At 38.0% G+C, this 17,566-nt stretch overlaps 1 protein-coding gene across 4 annotated transcripts in view; it reads right to left on the minus strand.

Annotated features, from left to right (window-relative positions):
- The window catches only part of ptprt (protein tyrosine phosphatase receptor type T), a 313,011-nt gene that overhangs the window by 15,771 nt on the left and 279,674 nt on the right, over positions 1-17,566 (minus strand). For 2 of the 4 annotated variants that reach the window (XM_039612110.1, XM_039612109.1), the window contains 6 exons: positions 14,991-15,067; positions 13,385-13,421; positions 12,841-12,938; positions 12,426-12,542; positions 5,867-6,021; positions 1,855-1,990 (listed from right to left, as the gene is read on the minus strand). In XM_039612110.1, coding sequence (XP_039468044.1) covers positions 1,855-1,990; positions 5,867-6,021; positions 12,426-12,542; positions 12,841-12,938; positions 13,385-13,421; positions 14,991-15,067 — 620 coding nt within the window. Of the gene's footprint in view, positions 1-1,854; positions 1,991-5,866; positions 6,022-12,425; positions 12,543-12,840; positions 12,939-13,384; positions 13,422-14,990; positions 15,077-17,566 lie in introns of all 4 variants that reach the window. The other 2 variants (XM_039612108.1, XM_039612107.1) reach the window with 1 other exon arrangement.

Genomic DNA, 17,566 nt, shown 5'->3' on the forward strand with positions numbered 1-17,566 from the left:
TGGAGCAGAGAAGAGGCTTTAAAAGCATCACTGAAATGACCTCTCCTGGCCATTACCTATGCTGGTGACATGCACAGACACATTTGCGTGCAAAAACACATGTATACACACATGCACGTCACATACTCACTGAAACATTTACGCACACTCTTCTATCCCCTGTGCCTTTTAAAAGATTAATTGCTTTGTGTTGTGTGGAGCAGGATTATAATAGCATCAAGCAGCTTCAACACTGACACAAATTGCTCCCACACATATTCAAAAGACAGGGCAGGATGCATTTAACTTGGTATCAAGAGGCATAAAAACACACGTGAATGTGCACAGACAGACACACATACACAAAACTAGCTTTTATACCACTGATGTTATTTGAAAACACTCAACGTTATGCCCTAGGTAACTTTTCTGAACCTGGCACTTCTAAAACCCATTCAAAAGTCAATTTCATACTCTGAGCTTGAGCTGTCAGTCTGAAAATGAGGCTGTTTTTCTTTATTCCTGGAAAAGTTGACTTTTTGGATATGCAAGGTTTTCATCAGTAACACAAATGGAATGCAGAGGCGGAACGGATTAGGTCGGCTTAAGGTAGCTTTAGAAAAGAAATGAACGTTGCGGTTTCAAAATGGAATACCCAACATTTGAAAATGCAGACTCTTTAAAACGTTTGATAGTACTAAATTAGAACAAATTACAACACCATGTAAAGGATAGTAACCCAAGTACTCAGCTAGCAAAGACAGAGGCCAGATTTATGCTTGGCCACTTCAAACCTTAACTTGTTGTATAGTTGTGACTACACCAGCACCAGACAATATACCAAATCTCTCCTGTGTCATCTGTTATAGAAATAGTAAATTAAGACAATCCATTTGGCTCTCATATAAATAACATCAAATTTACATGGTAGTACATTTTGCAATAAAAAAGTACACACATGATGGACGTTCGTGTCAGAAGGGGTGTTAGATCTCATCTCTGATATTCCTTACCAGCTATTGCATACACATATTGACACAAAACTCTCCTAAAACTGTTTGTGTCTGAATTTGTGTTTGTTTGATCTGAGTTTGGGTGCACACCATATCTCTGTGAGTTTTTGTACAAGTTTTCGTCTGATTTTCGTGTAATGTTTAATGTTTAATGTTCAATATATAATAGTCTAACTGCCTTAAATCATACATGACTGCTAGAAGTCCTGGGATGCTCCATACTGTTTTACTTTTTGCAATGCTACATCTCAAACTTACAACTGCAGACAAAAGGACGTATGGTACTGGAAGGGAACACACCTTAATTTTTTTTTTTTCTTCAGTGCAATGTATCTAGATGCTTTGTTAATGTAGAAAATGTATCCAGTATGTGCTAATCAAAATTTGATGGAAAGCCTCTGTAGAACTCAAGTCAGTAATAATTACAGTAGGTAGTGGTGATTTATTTTTACATGAACCAAAAATCTCCACATTTATTCGAAAATCTCAAAATTCATATTGTATAATTTTTCCTGATTGTCTAACCCAGCAGCCTGCCGTACCTGAACACCCACTTGTTTTGAACAACTAGACTCAACATCATCGGTGTTTAGTTATTATTTTGCCTATGCCCCAAAAGGTTGATTCTGTTCATCTGGACGTAGCATCTTCAATCTCGTCACTCATCCAAGTGACTTCTTCAGTCTCAGCTGACTGCAGGTTTCCTCAACCTTACAAACTGTACATTTGCACAATAACTGAAACCAGCCCACTGAATGAACAGTGGGCTGTGAGGTCAGTTGCTTGATCATTAATATGCAAATTGTCATGGCCATTGATATTTTGCCTATGATTTATATCTATTCTCCATGATTACACTTACCTCTGTCTGAACCATGTTGACTCGTTGTGACCTTAGTTCTCGGATGCAGTTGAAAATGTCCACCACGCCTTCATTCTCTGCCATGTCTAACATGATGTCCACTGCAATGAAACAGCCTGTTCTCCCTGCACCGGCACTGGAGACAATCATAAACAAACATGATACTCTCAATCTAACAAAATAGTAATAATGAACAACTTGTTTTTTTTATTTTTAACCTTTATTTATACAGATAGTCCCACTGAGACCCAATGTCTCATTTACAAGAGAGACCTGTTCATATCCTTCAGTAAGACCAATCACTTTTAAGCCTTCAACACTGGGTAATGCAACTAACACATAGACTAATTTTTAATAATTATTAGTGTTTTTATTTTTATTTTCTTTTTTTAAATGATGCAGTCAGATCTCTGGGTAGCCATATTGCATATGTATTTGTAGGAGCTTTCCTTTCACGGCACAAAAATTGGTGTAGGGCTGTTACACACAGATTTATGCAGTGGAAAAGATGAATCCTGCACTCTGTCTGAGCTGTCTGGAGTCATCCAGAGAACGGCTTCCCAGTTTTACTGAGCACCCCCTGAGTGAGGTCAGAATCTGACTGAAGATTTTGCCCTTGTATCAGCGCATTTCATTTTGTCTTCCTGTTTCTCTCCCTGGTCTATCTCTTTTGTTTTGGCAGTGAAATGTATGCTAAAACCTAAAGTTTTCCTATACTGTTAAAGTTATAAAGTGTTTCTGTGCTGTACATTTGCGTAGTTAGCAGTCTCCCAGGCATCTCATTAGGATTAGTCTTGATAGGTTGCTTTGATCATTTTTTAAAAGAAATGAGTGCATCTGTGTTTATAAATTGCTGCACTGGTATTAATTCACCCGCACAACTTTCCACTCCCGTCAAAGTTTTTTTTATTTTTTTTATTGCAGCATTATGCTGATTTTCTTTTCTCAGTAAATCTGGCCCTAAGAACACTGACAAACTGGGGGGGCGGGCGAAAAGTGAAAAAAATCCTTCTGCCTACAAGTATCTTATAGTTTAGTAAATACAACTGTTATCGAGTAAATTATAAAGACAAATGAAAAAATATGGCATGGTGGATTCATTTCTTTGCTAGATACAGTGATTTCCCCGAGTCTAAGCTAAGCCACACCTGGGGTTTGTTCCAGCAGGTATAACACACTCAGAAACTAACCTTAAATTCTGAGTTCTCTTACCTCAAGATGGAAATTAGCATCAGCCAGGTAAAAAAAGCATATTTACATGTAGTAGTACAGGATGATATTAGTATTAGAAAGATCCATTTTCTTCCACTAATCCAATAGCGGAATAGGCTGGAGCCTATGCCTTTAATAATTGTATATAAGTGCCTATAATTGTAATAAATTGTTGTTTTAAACTCTTTCCAGAAGAAAGGTAAAATAAATAGTAAAATAAATAAAAAATACTCTAAGTTGTTTCCAATGAATGAGTACTCTGGGCTATTGTGTTCTTATCAGATCATTAAATGCTCACTGGCATAGCTGATAAAATTAAAATTAGGTATACTATATCTTATTACTATATTTTAGAAATACACTGTGAAACCTCTGAGTTTTGTAACTCAGAAAAACCTATTAACTTTGCAATCTCAGCAATGTTAATCGAGTTTAGTATGAAGGTAGAGCCTTTCTCTATTGCTCTCTTTCACTTTCTAACTGACAAGCATAAGTATGTGGAGACTTTAGTAGCCCATGTCAGGTGTTGAGGCGACACATTCTGAACAGCAATGCCTGGAGGGAAGATATGGACAGACAAGCAAACCAACAGATGGATGGACTGAAAGAGCGAAGGAAAGAGGGATGGAAAGGAAATGGTTGGAAGAGTTTAGCGACTGGGGGAGATATCAAGGGAGGAAAGGAGGCATGGATGGAGGGATGTAGCGGAAACTGAGAGAATGAGGTGTGGAGGGAGGGGAAAAACCCATCTTTCAATTTACAATTCGGCTGACAGTTTTCAGAGACAGCTAAAAGAGAGAGAGCGAGAGAGCGCGAGAGAAGAAACAGAAAAGAAAGAGAGAGAGAGAGAGAGATAAGATGTGAGGGACGGAAAGATAGAAAGTTGAAGAGAGAAGAGGAGGGGGCGCCTCGGCAGATTACCTGTCAACCTCTGTGATTAATGTTGAGACCAGAATACTGCTGGGCCTCTATGTGTGTGTGCTTGTGCGTGTTTGAAAGCCTCATGACACAGGCCAATAGCATCAGAGTGCCCCCGGAAATTGGAAGTGACTGCCATAACTTCCTGCCTGTCTGTCCACATACTTTTACTATGGCTGTCTTTTTATGTGTCTGCTCGCCTCATTTGTCCGTCCAGTTTTTTTTCCATTCTCTGTTTGTGTGTCCAATTTTGTTCTTTGAGTGTGTGTATCTTTTGAATTTTCCATTATTAATAATCCCAAGTGGGTTTTTTTGTTGTAACACACATCTTTCCCAAACCTTAGACAAGCTGATTTATAGTATTTGCTGAAAAGATGGCATCTTGAGAATATACAGATAAAACAATATTCATGCATCATTTTACTGTCTAATGGCTAATTTGGCAAGGGACTGTCAAGCAACCAGGTTTGCTGTTTGTTAGTGGGAAGCTCCAAAGACTTATCCAAATGGTTAGTTTTAGTTAACTGAACAAAAGCATCTTTCATTCCAGCAAAAAAAAAAAAAAAATCTGTATTGTACTCCACATACAATTTCTGGTTAAGTTATACCCATTCATCTCTGAATCACAATGGTGACTGTATGGGTGGCATGGTGGTGCAGTCCCAACCCCAGCTGGGGACTTTCTGTGTAGAGTCTGCATCTTCTGAGTTTCCTCCTGGTACTCCAGCTTCCTCCCACAGTCCAAAGACATGCATGTTTAGGTCAACTGGTCATTCTAAATTGGCTGCTATGTGTGATAGCTAAAGTGCATAGAAGAAATCACTGTACGGATGCATGATTAAATGTGGCTTGTAGTCTAAAGCACTCTGCGAGGTCTGTGAGACTAGAAAAAGTGCTATATAGTATGATGGTCCTTTGATTCCATTAAGCACTAACCATGGTACAAATTTATTCCCACAAAGTTTTATTCCCTTTGTGGGAATAAAACTCTAAAGCTATGTGTTGTATCAAGGTGAGCCATGAAATGAATAATTAAATTTAAATGCTTGAGACAAGATGAGGAATCTACTCAAAACCTTTTTTTCATAGCTTGTCAGAATGCTGACCTTTTAATGCTCGTGCCAGCTGAGCACCTGGCTCCAGAAGTGAACTGTTACATCCCATAAAGAACAGAACATTGAGGTTAAATATAGTATCACCATGGGGATCCTAATACTATCACTTTTCCCCCCTCCTACTTTCATGGCGGTGTATGGGTGAAAGAAGATAGGAGATGAAATTCTTTTTTAACTTAAAACTTTTTATTTACTTTCTAAAAGTTAGCACTATTGATCTAAGCTATGGAGAAAAAAGGGTGACGTGTTTGAGAGATTACAACAGTAATCATACCTTGTCCAATTCTCTAAATTGACAAGGAAAAGGGGAACCTATGAAAAAAGTTTTTTGTTTTTTTTTAAAAGAGTACTGGAAGATAAGCCAGTGGAAAGAACTGCTTCTTAGATTTAGGTTTAAATAAAGTCTTATATTTTTGGACTTCTAACTATCCAAACTGATTATTTAGTCAGAAGCCTTTTAAAATGACTCATAAGACCACAAAAATAACTCATGGATATTTTCAGATCTGCCAAATCACAATTAGGCCTATGCTGTAAAACAATCCAAGGTTTGTAAAGATGATTTTGTAACAGAAATACCAGTAGTCATTTGATCATTACTGTTTACCCAGAGCCTTTCCCTGTGATAAGCAAGAAATGTGAGCTATGCATCTGAATGGCTGTTTGTTTGTCCTTGTCTTGCCCGTGCAGCCACTAACCAGCAGCGCCAGGGAATTAAGTTTATCTTCAGTACAAAACCTCTGTGTCCTCTATGTAAGTACGCTTACCTGCAGTGTACCACTATGGGTCCGGCATCTGGAGGGTTGAGGAACTTGACCTGTCGTATGAAGCCAAGCAGTCCTGTGGCGTAACACGGAACGCCGTGGTCGGGCCAGCTGGTGAAATGAAACTGACGGAGTTCACGGATCTCATGATGGCCCTTCTGAAAAACATGCACAGAGGGAGATGTTATGCTAAGTAGCATATTTCATAATGGCAGTTTCACGAAAAGAGTCTGTCTCTTCATGAAAAGTGTTGGCCATTTTGCCTCTTGATGATGACAAATGGCTGAATCTTACAAACTGTTTCATTGCTCTTTTGGGGAAGACTGACAAGAAGACATATCATGGTTCAGGACCCTAATTTACAGCAGGGATTTCAGGAATATGGGGGCCTTGATGCCTCTTCAGATGAAAAATAAATCAATCTCATCGTGGATGTCAAGATGGTACTTTGGGCCACTTCGGGGAATGAGAGGCAGGAAGACTTATTGTGGCTCATTTGCCTAATTTACAGGGGAGATTTGAGGAAACTGAAGGCCATCTCGCTCTACAAAAAGATTAATTGATTTCACAAATCTCATGATGGCCCTTTTGGGAAAGACTTGCAGGAAGAAATGCCACGGTTCAGTTCAGCTGCCCAATTTACAAGGAGATTTTCGAATATCTAGCAATTATCCGACTGCTTGTTATTGGATGAAGTGCTCAGAGATAACAGAAAACGTTTAAATATGGAATGCATTTTAATTAAACAACATTTGTTTCTGAGAAAAGTTTTGCTGCATGACAGAACAAATAAGTTTCAAATGTATAAACAAGCTACTGTTGGTTATAAAAAGGATTAAGATAAAACATAATTTGGAAAATCCACTTCTTATAGATAAAGAGAAACAGTCTGCTATATAAAAGTGTAGATTACAAAATAACGAAGTGACAAAACGTGTGTATGACAGGATCCTGACATTTTCATGATGTGCTTTCCAGAAACACAGAAGCTACAGAATATCTCCTCATCTTACAATTGGAGTATTAGGATGCTAACAATGACATATGATACTTAATAGATAGCAGTGAAGTCTCACATTACATTGCTTCCTTGAAACATGGACATACAGTCTCAGGACTGTGGTGTGCAGTAGGTTCATGCTTATCAGATAAAGGAACAGAATTACTTCAAGTCTGGATCCCCAGACAGGCTGCATTTGAGGGCTGGAAGTAAAAAAAAATCTGTTATGACTCTATATATTGTCTCCAATATTGAGTTAATGTATTCTCATTACTCTGTATGAAACTGCGTATTAAGCAAAAAGTAAGGCCACATCCACGGAAGCCAATCTTATCCGAACAATTCAGGATAGCATTATACACTGTTTTCTTTTCCGCCCATTTCTTTTGAAATGTTATCATCTGATGACAACTCGAGCAAAGAACACATTGGAATCCTACAGTCAGGGGTTATTGGAAATGAAACCTTTGTGTCATTGTTACAGCGCCAACACAGCGAATCTTTCATCAATATGAATTCAAGTGAAAAGTCTTTTTTTTTTTTTTTTTTTTTTAGGAATATGATTCCAGGGAATCACATACCTTATACTAAAGCTTCAGGACTCCCCTGAAGGCATAATGTATTCTGACAGTGTATAACTTTGAAAGTGTGTGCCACCTGCACGAGGCAATCAGAAGGCTAAGAGGGATCTTGCCTCAAGTTTCCTATTTTGAGTTCTGACCTGCATATCCTGGTGGTTCAACTGAATCTCTCCTCACTGGATATAGAAATGTATTTTTTAAATCCTTTCTTCAGCTTCCATCAGTTCATTTTCTTTCTATAATACTGCACTCTTCTGCTCTAATAATTCAAACCGATCGATTCTATTATATTATTCTAAACTAAACGGGGCTCAGTCACGTCCTCCCCAGTTCAGTTACTCTCTAAGAATAGACTTGAAATGAAACTGCGTCTTCCATTCTGGCTCTGTAATATACAAGGTTGTATTGAATTATTTGTTGTGACAGACTATCTGATAATAACCCGAGAAGCACGGGTAACATAGGAAGTGGGGGTGGTGTTAAGAAACTGAGACTGAGTGGGAAAGAGCAGAGGTTCAGGAAGAGAGTAGGGAGTGGTGGGGTGAGGAAGGAGTGAGGACAAATATGATGAAAAAAGAAGGAAGGAAAAGATCGAGGAGAGAAACATGGACACGCGATGTATGTGACAGAGACGTGAAGTGAAAAAGAAGGAAAAAACTGAAGACCACAAGGCGATTTGATAACTGGACTTTCCATTGATTTGCACTCCTGTGATGTTAAAATTACTTCTCTAAATCAATAGACAACAGTCCAACAGAGCAAGAGACACAGAGATGGGTACAAGAAAAAAAACAAAACAAAACAAAACAAAAAAAACCCACTGGTATTGAAATGTTGGAAATTGGTGATGAGGAACCCAGAACACTTTAAAAGCTCTCCCTACTCCTCTAACCCTAACTTGCAATAGAAACATAAAAAATAAATGTTATAATGGATTGAAATTATCCCTCATTTTCAAATGCATTTAAATCCAGTCTCCGTTTCACTGGTACTCATGTTACTTGTCTTAGCAGAAGATGTGAAGATGACTCATTTATACTTTGCAAATCCTCGGCTCTGTAAGAAAGACATATATAAATCTATTTGACATCAACAATCCTTACATATCTTTTATTGTTAGAATTTGTTTCGGTGTCTGGAACAGCCTGTAATCACCGTATAAGGGGGAGTTGATCCTGACACTGGAATTTGTTGTGCAGAGGAAGGAATCCACAACAATCCCTTATGCTGTCATGTCCTCCTTATAATCACTTAAATATGAGTCCAGCACGTCAAACCCTCCATAGAAAATAAAAAATAGACTGTATGTTTAGCCTCAAAAGTTGAGGTTACATGTCATGGCGACATACCAGCACTGTGGAAATGTCTTGATTCACCCATCATTTCTTTATATTTTGCTAGTATATAAGGAAAAACAGATTTAATAGAATTCTAACAAGTTTGAAAGCCAGTATTCGGTATGTCCACCTTTTTCTGAACTCTCTTAGGCAAGCTTCTAATAATTTCTTGACGTAGTCTTCAGGAATAGTTTTCCAGTCTTCTTAAAGGCCATTCCAAAGCTTTTCTTTGGATGTTGGCTGCCGTTTGTTCCCTTCTCTGTCAAGATGATTCTGCACTGATTCAATAATGTTGAGGTCTGGGAAGGCTAGTCCATGACTGATAATGTTTCATTATCTGTTCTTCTGTCCTGGTAAGCATTGACTACATTCACTGTGTGTTTGGGGTGGTTATCGTGCTGAAATATGAAGCTGGTGCCAATCAGATGCTTTCCATATACTCTACTGCATAGAGTGATGGTATTGTATTCTAAATTAAAATCTGATACTTTACCAGATAACTCAGTTTTGATAAAATCTCCAACACAACTGGCTGAAACGCAGTCCCAAACCCTGACGGAGCCTCCACTGTGTTTTACAGACGGTCGTAGACATTCACTGCAGTACTTCATCTTCCTTACATACTGATGATGATTTAAAGTAAAACTTTCAACGTTAAATTCATCCCTTCACCACTGATTTTGAGTCCAGTTCTTGGTGCAATACCCCTTTCTCCCCATTTCCCTGAATGGCTTTTTTCTCTGGTGAACAGAAAATGAATCTACTAAAAGCTTCTGTATTTTTCCTATTTTCTTGTTTCTTAAGGACATGACTTTCAGATGCTTTTCATCTACTGAAGATTGTTTTTAGGACTTCCTGTTTGTCCTCTGCTTGTATGGTTTCCTCAAATTTTCAGCTAACAGGTCTTTGGAAATCACCTTGTTGGTACAAAAATACTATTTTTTTGCCTGTCAAGTTGTGTCTTCTTGGAATTTTTCAACTCAAGAAATGCTGTTGTAACAGGCTTGTAGTAAGAAAAATATGTGTAGACATAACACTGGCCTGAGAAAAGTCTTTAAAAATAACAAGGCCTAATTCCCTGAAAGCAAAATTCAAGAAATAAGGAGTGAATTTTGTACAGTACTGTAACAACAAAATATCGGTGAGAAAAAAGTTGGAATTAAATTAATTACAAATACTGTGTTGTTTTTCATGAAAAAAACTTGGAAATGGATTAATGTTATACAGGATGGCAAATGATCAAAAACTACCATAACTGATAGGAAAGAAATAAGAATGTATTTAATTTAGTTGGCAGATTTGGAGTGCTGATACTAAACTGTTTTTCTCAGCTAAGCTATGCAGAAGCTGGAAAAAAAATTCTGGGCAAAATATTGATTGTCGGGAGCCACTTGAGAAGCATCTTCTCATTCATTTAAGGAAGCGCACTTTGTTGTACTACTCCAACATTTCTGGACTGTGTTTAATCTCGCAGACCAGTACAAGCCCTTACTACCCTTGTTTTTTTCAAACTGCTGTTTTCACTCTGAATGGCTCCTACACAGATGTCAACTGCCTACAATTCATTACACTGGACTATAGTTCCAGTTGAAAAATGACTCATATGTCCTGTCTGATATGTGCTGGTCCTCAAAGCAATTTTTTGTTAGACTTTAGTCTTGTGTGCACTCGTGAGTCCTGTTGAGTTTGCCCTCTGCTGTGGCCTGCAGTTTACTGCGATCTCCTGACATGAGTGTCATTAATCTTATTTTGGATGTTAGCACATTGGCAAACAAGCCCTTGTTGCCTTGAAAAAATTGATAAAAATAAACAAATAAACAAAATAAAATATCCACTTGCGTACATACAATACTATCTGAAGTACTCTTTCATTCCAGCTGCAGCTGTGACTACCTCTGGAAACTTTCTCGCTAACGTCAAGGCTGCACGGTTAAAAACAGAGACAGTGAAGCTACTTTACAGTCCGCTTCATTTATAGCAAAATTTTCAACTTCACATAAAACATCAACACTTGAAATGAATGCTGCTTAAGCTGCTGAGAAGAAAGTTTTATACTCACATATGCTACTTCTTTCTTTCACAGCTGCTATCATTCTGACATTCAAAGATCAGCTACCTTTTGTCATCCTGCATCTTTAGCTCTTTTTCTCTCCCACTCACACGCACACATTTGCACACATTTTCTTTTAGTCTTACTTAGTCACCCTCTATTCCTCAGTGCTCAGTTAATCTCTTTGGATGTGCCATTAATAAACCTTTTCATTAAGCTCTTATTCTCATTATTCACTGCAACTGAGGCTATTTAGTTGTTACACAGAACCCACATACCCTCTGTCTTGCTTTCTCTTTGTTTTTCACACTCATACACAGTGAAAAAACCCCACTGAATTTTAAAGATGGAGAATTTGAATTAGCAAGTGTCTGATGTGTGTTTGTAAGTATTTATGCATACTGTCAAACGACAGGCGTTTAGAGATCAGCTTTCCTTTGAATTTTAACACGCACGCGCACGCACTCAGAGGTGGTATGGATTAATGGCTTGCTAAATGAGCTGACAGCAAACACTTCAAGACTTGTCTTTATAAGCTGATTTTGCACGACTGAGGGGGGAAGGAAATAGAGGATAGAGGAAAAACGACACTGAGGTATAAAAAGAAGAAAAACGAATGGAAAAAAACACAAGAGTAGTCAGGAACATGTATTATAATTTGTAATAACTGTAGAAGATAGGTGTCTATTCTAAAAAATAAATAGTATTAAAATTGTAATGGAACTAACGGTCAACCTCTGCCCCTTGACTCCCAAGTAAAATATTTATATAAGCAAGATTTGAGTGTTGTAAATACTTTCTATACTCAAACAAGCAAAAAGAGGTAGAAAGTAAAATGAAGGAGAAAAGGAAAAACAATGGAACTGGCAAACAGAGACGGAGAATAAAAAAACAAGACTGAAAGTCGCTTGAAAGATAAAGGATTTTGGATCACAGCCTCTGTCTTGTTGTAATGTGCATTTCTGCCGTTTTTGCATTCAGTGTGCAGAGCCCTGGAGAACAACATCACAACAATGAAACTACATTCGTCGATCATCTATTCTCCTCTCAAATCCCTCCTGCCTGATTACAAGTGCCAAGATTATGCTTTCAAGATTCCTCTTAAACAGTGAGAAGCGAACAAGTAACAGAGCTCACTCGCCTTAAATCCCCAATCACATATTGGCTGTAATGGTAATCTAGGTCTGGGCTTTACAAAATATGGAAGCAATACAAGCTACAATGGGGTGTAAATACGCTGCTAGAGAGCATGAGTGGGTTCAAATCCCATCACAGGCCTTGTGGGACAGACCAAATTGGTGTGACATCATGACTCAATGTTAAAATCCTGGATAAATACTATGACAAAGACATCAACAGCTTCATCCCTTTTTCAGAGCAGGAAAGTTAAATCTTCATATTTCCAATTAAAGCTGCTGGTAGAACTGGTATTTGAAGTCCTGAATGTGGAATAATCCTCACTTTTTTAACAACTATTGTTTTCATTTTCATTACATTCTCAGTGGAATTGACCATGACATATTTGATTCCTGGATTACAGAATAAAGAATTAAAAATATACTCTTGCCATTAAATATAAAGTTTACTTGTTTACCTTTTGAACAGTGAATGTCCGTATGACATATTCCGCCAGTGGTTCAGTCTCTATGAGGGTCACCTTGATGTCTCCGTACACCTCCGTCTCATCAGGCCAGTAACGAACACACTTCACCTGGAAAAGATCGTTTTCATTGTCACTGTGTTTTAAAATATGCTTTACCTGGTGTTCATTATCACCCCGTGAGCATCAAGAGGCAGAGATGATACTGATTAGAAATCACTAGATGGCATCGCAAAGTAATTCAGAAGTGTGACTGGAGAAAACCTAGAGCTCCAGATAAAACAACATCACATATAACTAGATCATACATATATATATATATATAGACACACACACACACACAGATATACATATACTGTATTTACTTCTAATACACACATTTTTGGAGCTGCTTGGATGATAAACTCACCCTTCCCACTTCCACAAGGTTTGTAACCATGACGATTGAGGCTGAGTTTTCCTGCCACACCATTCTCCAGAAATCCCTCACCGTCTCTTGCATGGGCCCTGACAGACGAACACACACACACACACACACACAAGGTGTAAACATTTTGATACACATAAACAAGCATACAGACATAGGTGTGTAAATAAGCATATGTTCATTCCAATGCCACGTAAAAATGTCAGCACTGGTAGTACAGACCTTCACAAACACACCCATACAGACACACACATGTATTTGAACACCATCAATCCCAGATAGTAGTTTGGGGGTTTGAGGTAATGGGGTCTTAAATTTGTCAGGGGGGTTTTATACGGCAGTTTAGATTTAGGAGGTTGTGGTAATAGCCTTCCAGTCCGAGAGGACGACATTTACCAGGTGGCTCCTACACGCATACACACACACACATACACAAATAGGATCACATGCACACATTCATATCTACACAAATGTGGAAGCACGCATTAGTGCTTCTCACACACACTTATCACGTCAGTTTAATTACCTTGTGTGGCGATGTAATGTCTGGGTCTATGGTACCCCTGCGAGACAGAAAAAAGGAAGCAATAAAAAAACATATCTCCACACTTTTGTCATATCCATTTTTCTCCTTATATTCTTTATTTTTCCTATCCAACATCCAAATTTCCTCTATTTTTAGCACATTGTTTTCCAAGAATTCTCATTCCTACTCGCTATTTTTTCCAGGTATAAATCAGTCTTCACTTCTCCCTCTATTTCGGCTGTTTTCCTTTTCACTCCCCCAAAGTTAGATAGTGTTAAATTTTGCATTTTTAAGCAAAATATACTAAAAACTTCCTCCTTTATTCTTTCATTCAGTTTTTCCCAATTGTGTTGCCTTTTCTTCACTTCATTTCTCCTCGTTGTTAGTCATCTTCTCATTCATTCATCATCTCTCTCTCCTTCTTTGTCTTGTCTTCACGTTCAGTTTTTTCCATGTTTTATCCTTCATTGTTTTCCAGCCACTAAATTTTCCCTCTGCTGGATAAAAAGTCACCAGTCTCCAACCAGCGATTATTTCTCTCTCTTGTCCCATCACGATTCCCTATAAAATGGATAACCTTGTTGAGATAAAAGCATTTATCACTTTCACTTTGCCATTAGAATCACTTTGTGAGCATGACGTTATCTTCACGGGGGGGATGTGTTTTAATTTTTCAATTCTTTTCTTTTCTTCTTAAGAAAAATTCTAGTCCGCGGAGACTGATTTTGTACCAGATTTATTAAGACTACCATTACAACAGTAAGCTGTGAGCAGGAGATTAAATCAATAACTGAAGCACAATACCTGCAGGGGAGAGACGGAGGGAGTAAAAATGGATGGATGGATAAGGAAAGGTAATAAGAGGGACACACAGTGGGAGGTGATGGAATGACTGATGTAATTAAAGGAGGAAAGGGTAAACAAGGGGGGGGGGGGTATGTTTTCCCCCTTTTTATTTTTTTTATGTGCCCGTTGGCGAAGGAATGGAGTCCAAAGGGGGAAAAGAAACAACACTGATGGTTTTATCTGCTGTGGTAACCTTAACTGAGGACCTGATTCACTGGTACAAATTTCAAGCAATATTGTTTGTGTGCAGATGCAGGTGTCTGCGTCTGGTTTAAAACTAAGAATATGACATCATCCATACTATTGACTGACTGACTGACATCCATACTATTTGATATCCAGGGCATCCACGCAGGAAGAGACTGTTACAACCTGTGAGCACGCAATGTCAATGAAACTCACATAAAATAACTATTTGTGAGGCAAAGGGGGTGGTTTCCAAGTCTCTCAAGTTTCAACCAAGCGATAGAAGCAGCTACCAACAGGAAAAAATACTACAGCTGGCATATGATGAAGTTGTAAATACATTAGAGGGTTTCCTACACAATGATCACAAGACGTACTCATAAAGACTGTATACGCAGTATGAAGGTGTCACCACAGTGTATTTATGTGTATTTTTTTCTCATCTCTTTTGAAGGGTGAATAATTTATTTCCAAATTTGGTTAAGGACTAGGGAATGAGTCTCAGTGTTTGGATCATCACTACAATGTATGTGTGCATGTGTGTGTGTTTGAGTGTAGTTGTGTAAACACTCACGTCAATATAATTGGCATTGATGTAGTCAGAGTGGGGGTCTCCATCCAGCAACTGCAGTCGGACTCTGGTGTGATCGTCTGTGGGATCAGATAGCACAAAAATACAACAGGCCTAAAGTTACATTTACCCACAGATCGGAACAACTAACTGACTGGAGGGGGAACTAACTAACCAGGCCCAAGGTTATGAGTCCAAACAACAAATGTAAGTACACTTGTTGCTGTTGTCTGTTCTTTGTAATTGTTGATGGATCAAGTTCTGTCTCCTATTAATAGTCAGCGTTGGCTTCTTTTACCTGAGTAGTTAACCTTTAGTTAATCTTGACTAAGCAAGATAGCTAAGTTAAATTGTGTCATCCAGAAACACCAAACATCCTCAGTTCCCTTGGTATAGTTTTATTTAGACACTTCATTTCAAATGGTTTTTTCCCCCACTTTAGTTCATTTGGTCTCAGAGCAGTTCCATTCAGATGATCTGAATGGGTATGACAGAAGCAAACACATAAAAGTATTAAAGTAACATTTTGTGCATAACTCCCCAGTGCAGATTTATGACAAATATCATTTGCATAAGTCAGGATGATGGGACAAATTCTGTTTCCATTACTTGCTGCCTCTGTCAGCAAATGCTGTTGCATTTACTACCAAATGACAAGCAACACAGATTTATTTGTCTCACAGGCCTTTTCGGGTACTATGCAATGATTCCTTTTAGTTGTAAAAGCTGTTGAACAAATTGTTCAAATGAAATGTCTACTGGACCATTTGCAAACAGTGACATGTGATCACCGAATGAGAAAAAAAGATGGCTTTGGACTTCTCTTCTGCTTTGAAATAGTTGCTGGAATAGCAAAATCAACAGAAATTGTGGACATAATCCAGAGCTAATAGTTCAAAGTGCAAGCTGCAACAGTACTTCTTCATAGTAATGTGACCCAGCAGGCACCGTTTGTCAATAAAAGCTGCAATCCATCCTCCTTTTCTATAACCGCTTGGATTTTATCCACGATTTGCATGACGGTCTGAAGATCGCTAATGGTAACAGTGGGATGCAGAGTCATTTCTTTGGCAATTTCTCACATGTAATATGTGTAAGATACATCTTAGTTGGTCTCGCTGGGATGCGTCTTCAGTGATGTTTCTGAAGTCATGAGGTGTTTTGGGTTTTTCAACATCAGACGCCCTCGCACAGATCAATTTCCAACTTACATCCCACCCATGGATTAGTCCATGGGTGGCTGCTGATAGGACATTTTTATTTCCAATTCCTTACTATTAGTGTATCTGTTTTTGTGTCCCATGAGACTTATATCTCCTCTTCTCTATCAGTCATGGTTGTTAGAATGGAACTCCTTGTCTATGTTGTTTGTTCTTCCTGCTTCTTCAGCATGTCAGCATCTCCTGTTTTCTGCAGGTAGGTCCATTTTTTTTGACAATGACAGTACGTGTCCAGAGATGGCACCGTTTTAAAAACAGTTAAAAGAAATCCAAGTAGAGAAGTATTCACATATTCAAATAACACAAGCACATATACAAGCACAAGTTGTTACATCTCAAGGAGTTTATGGGTCTGGTGTGTTGAACCTTTACAGTGAAGGTTCAACATACCAGACCCATAAGTCCCAAAAACCTTGATAATAAATTGATGATCACGAGACTATTTTTACAATGTATAACAATTTTAATATATCTTTTAATCTCAGAAAATATCTGTAATAATCATAACAGCAGAACCTCTCACCTCACTCACTGTTCACCCTCATTATCCAAGTCCATGTCACCATGATGAAATTGGTTTGGTTTTTTTTCTTTCTGAGTGTCAATTATTTTGTTCTTGGCTGTATAATAGCTATCTATAGCATTGGGACACATATGAGTGATTAAGTGTAATGGGAGGCATTGATTTTTTCTTTTTAAACTTAGTTGTAACATAGCAACAGCAGGTAATTGCAGATGATGGGGACAAATAAGAATAATTGCACTGCTTCTTGAAAGTTTTTAATTTTTAGAAAAAAAATGGTAAATGTGAGATATTACAAAGAAAACAAGGAGACAAGAGCAGAAGAGAGGTAAAAGTTCTGTCACGTGTAGTTGGCAAGTATAAGATAAAGATAAATAACATGTGGAATGTTGTTACCATTTAGTCTATGAAATGGCATCTCATTTTTGTCATCCTGGTCATCATCCTAGTCTAATATGACGCACATGTTTGGTTGCTGACCAGCCTAGACTTCGGAACTGTGGTAGCAATACGTGGGATGGAACAATGTAACAACGTAGCAACTGAAACCATGAATTAAACTTCTAGTATTTCTGCAGGATTTATTTTTTACCCATTTTGAATTAAGTTGGTAATTGAAATTGTTAATTGTTAAATTGCTTCAGAAACAGAGCTTTTATGTTAGCAGATCTACTGTGTGGTTGATGACTCATGGCTTCAATGGAAACCATTTTCTCTGTGTTTATAGAGTTGCATGGGAGCAATCATTATGTTAAAAAGGCGTTAACATTTTTTTTGTTTTGATGACTATCTTAGAATTGATGTGTGAATTTTCCATTCATGGCTGGCACAAAATG

The sequence above is a fragment of the Oreochromis aureus genome, linkage group 5 (genome assembly GCF_013358895.1).
Source record: "Oreochromis aureus strain Israel breed Guangdong linkage group 5, ZZ_aureus, whole genome shotgun sequence".
NCBI classification, from domain to species: Eukaryota; Metazoa; Chordata; class Actinopteri; order Cichliformes; family Cichlidae; genus Oreochromis; species Oreochromis aureus.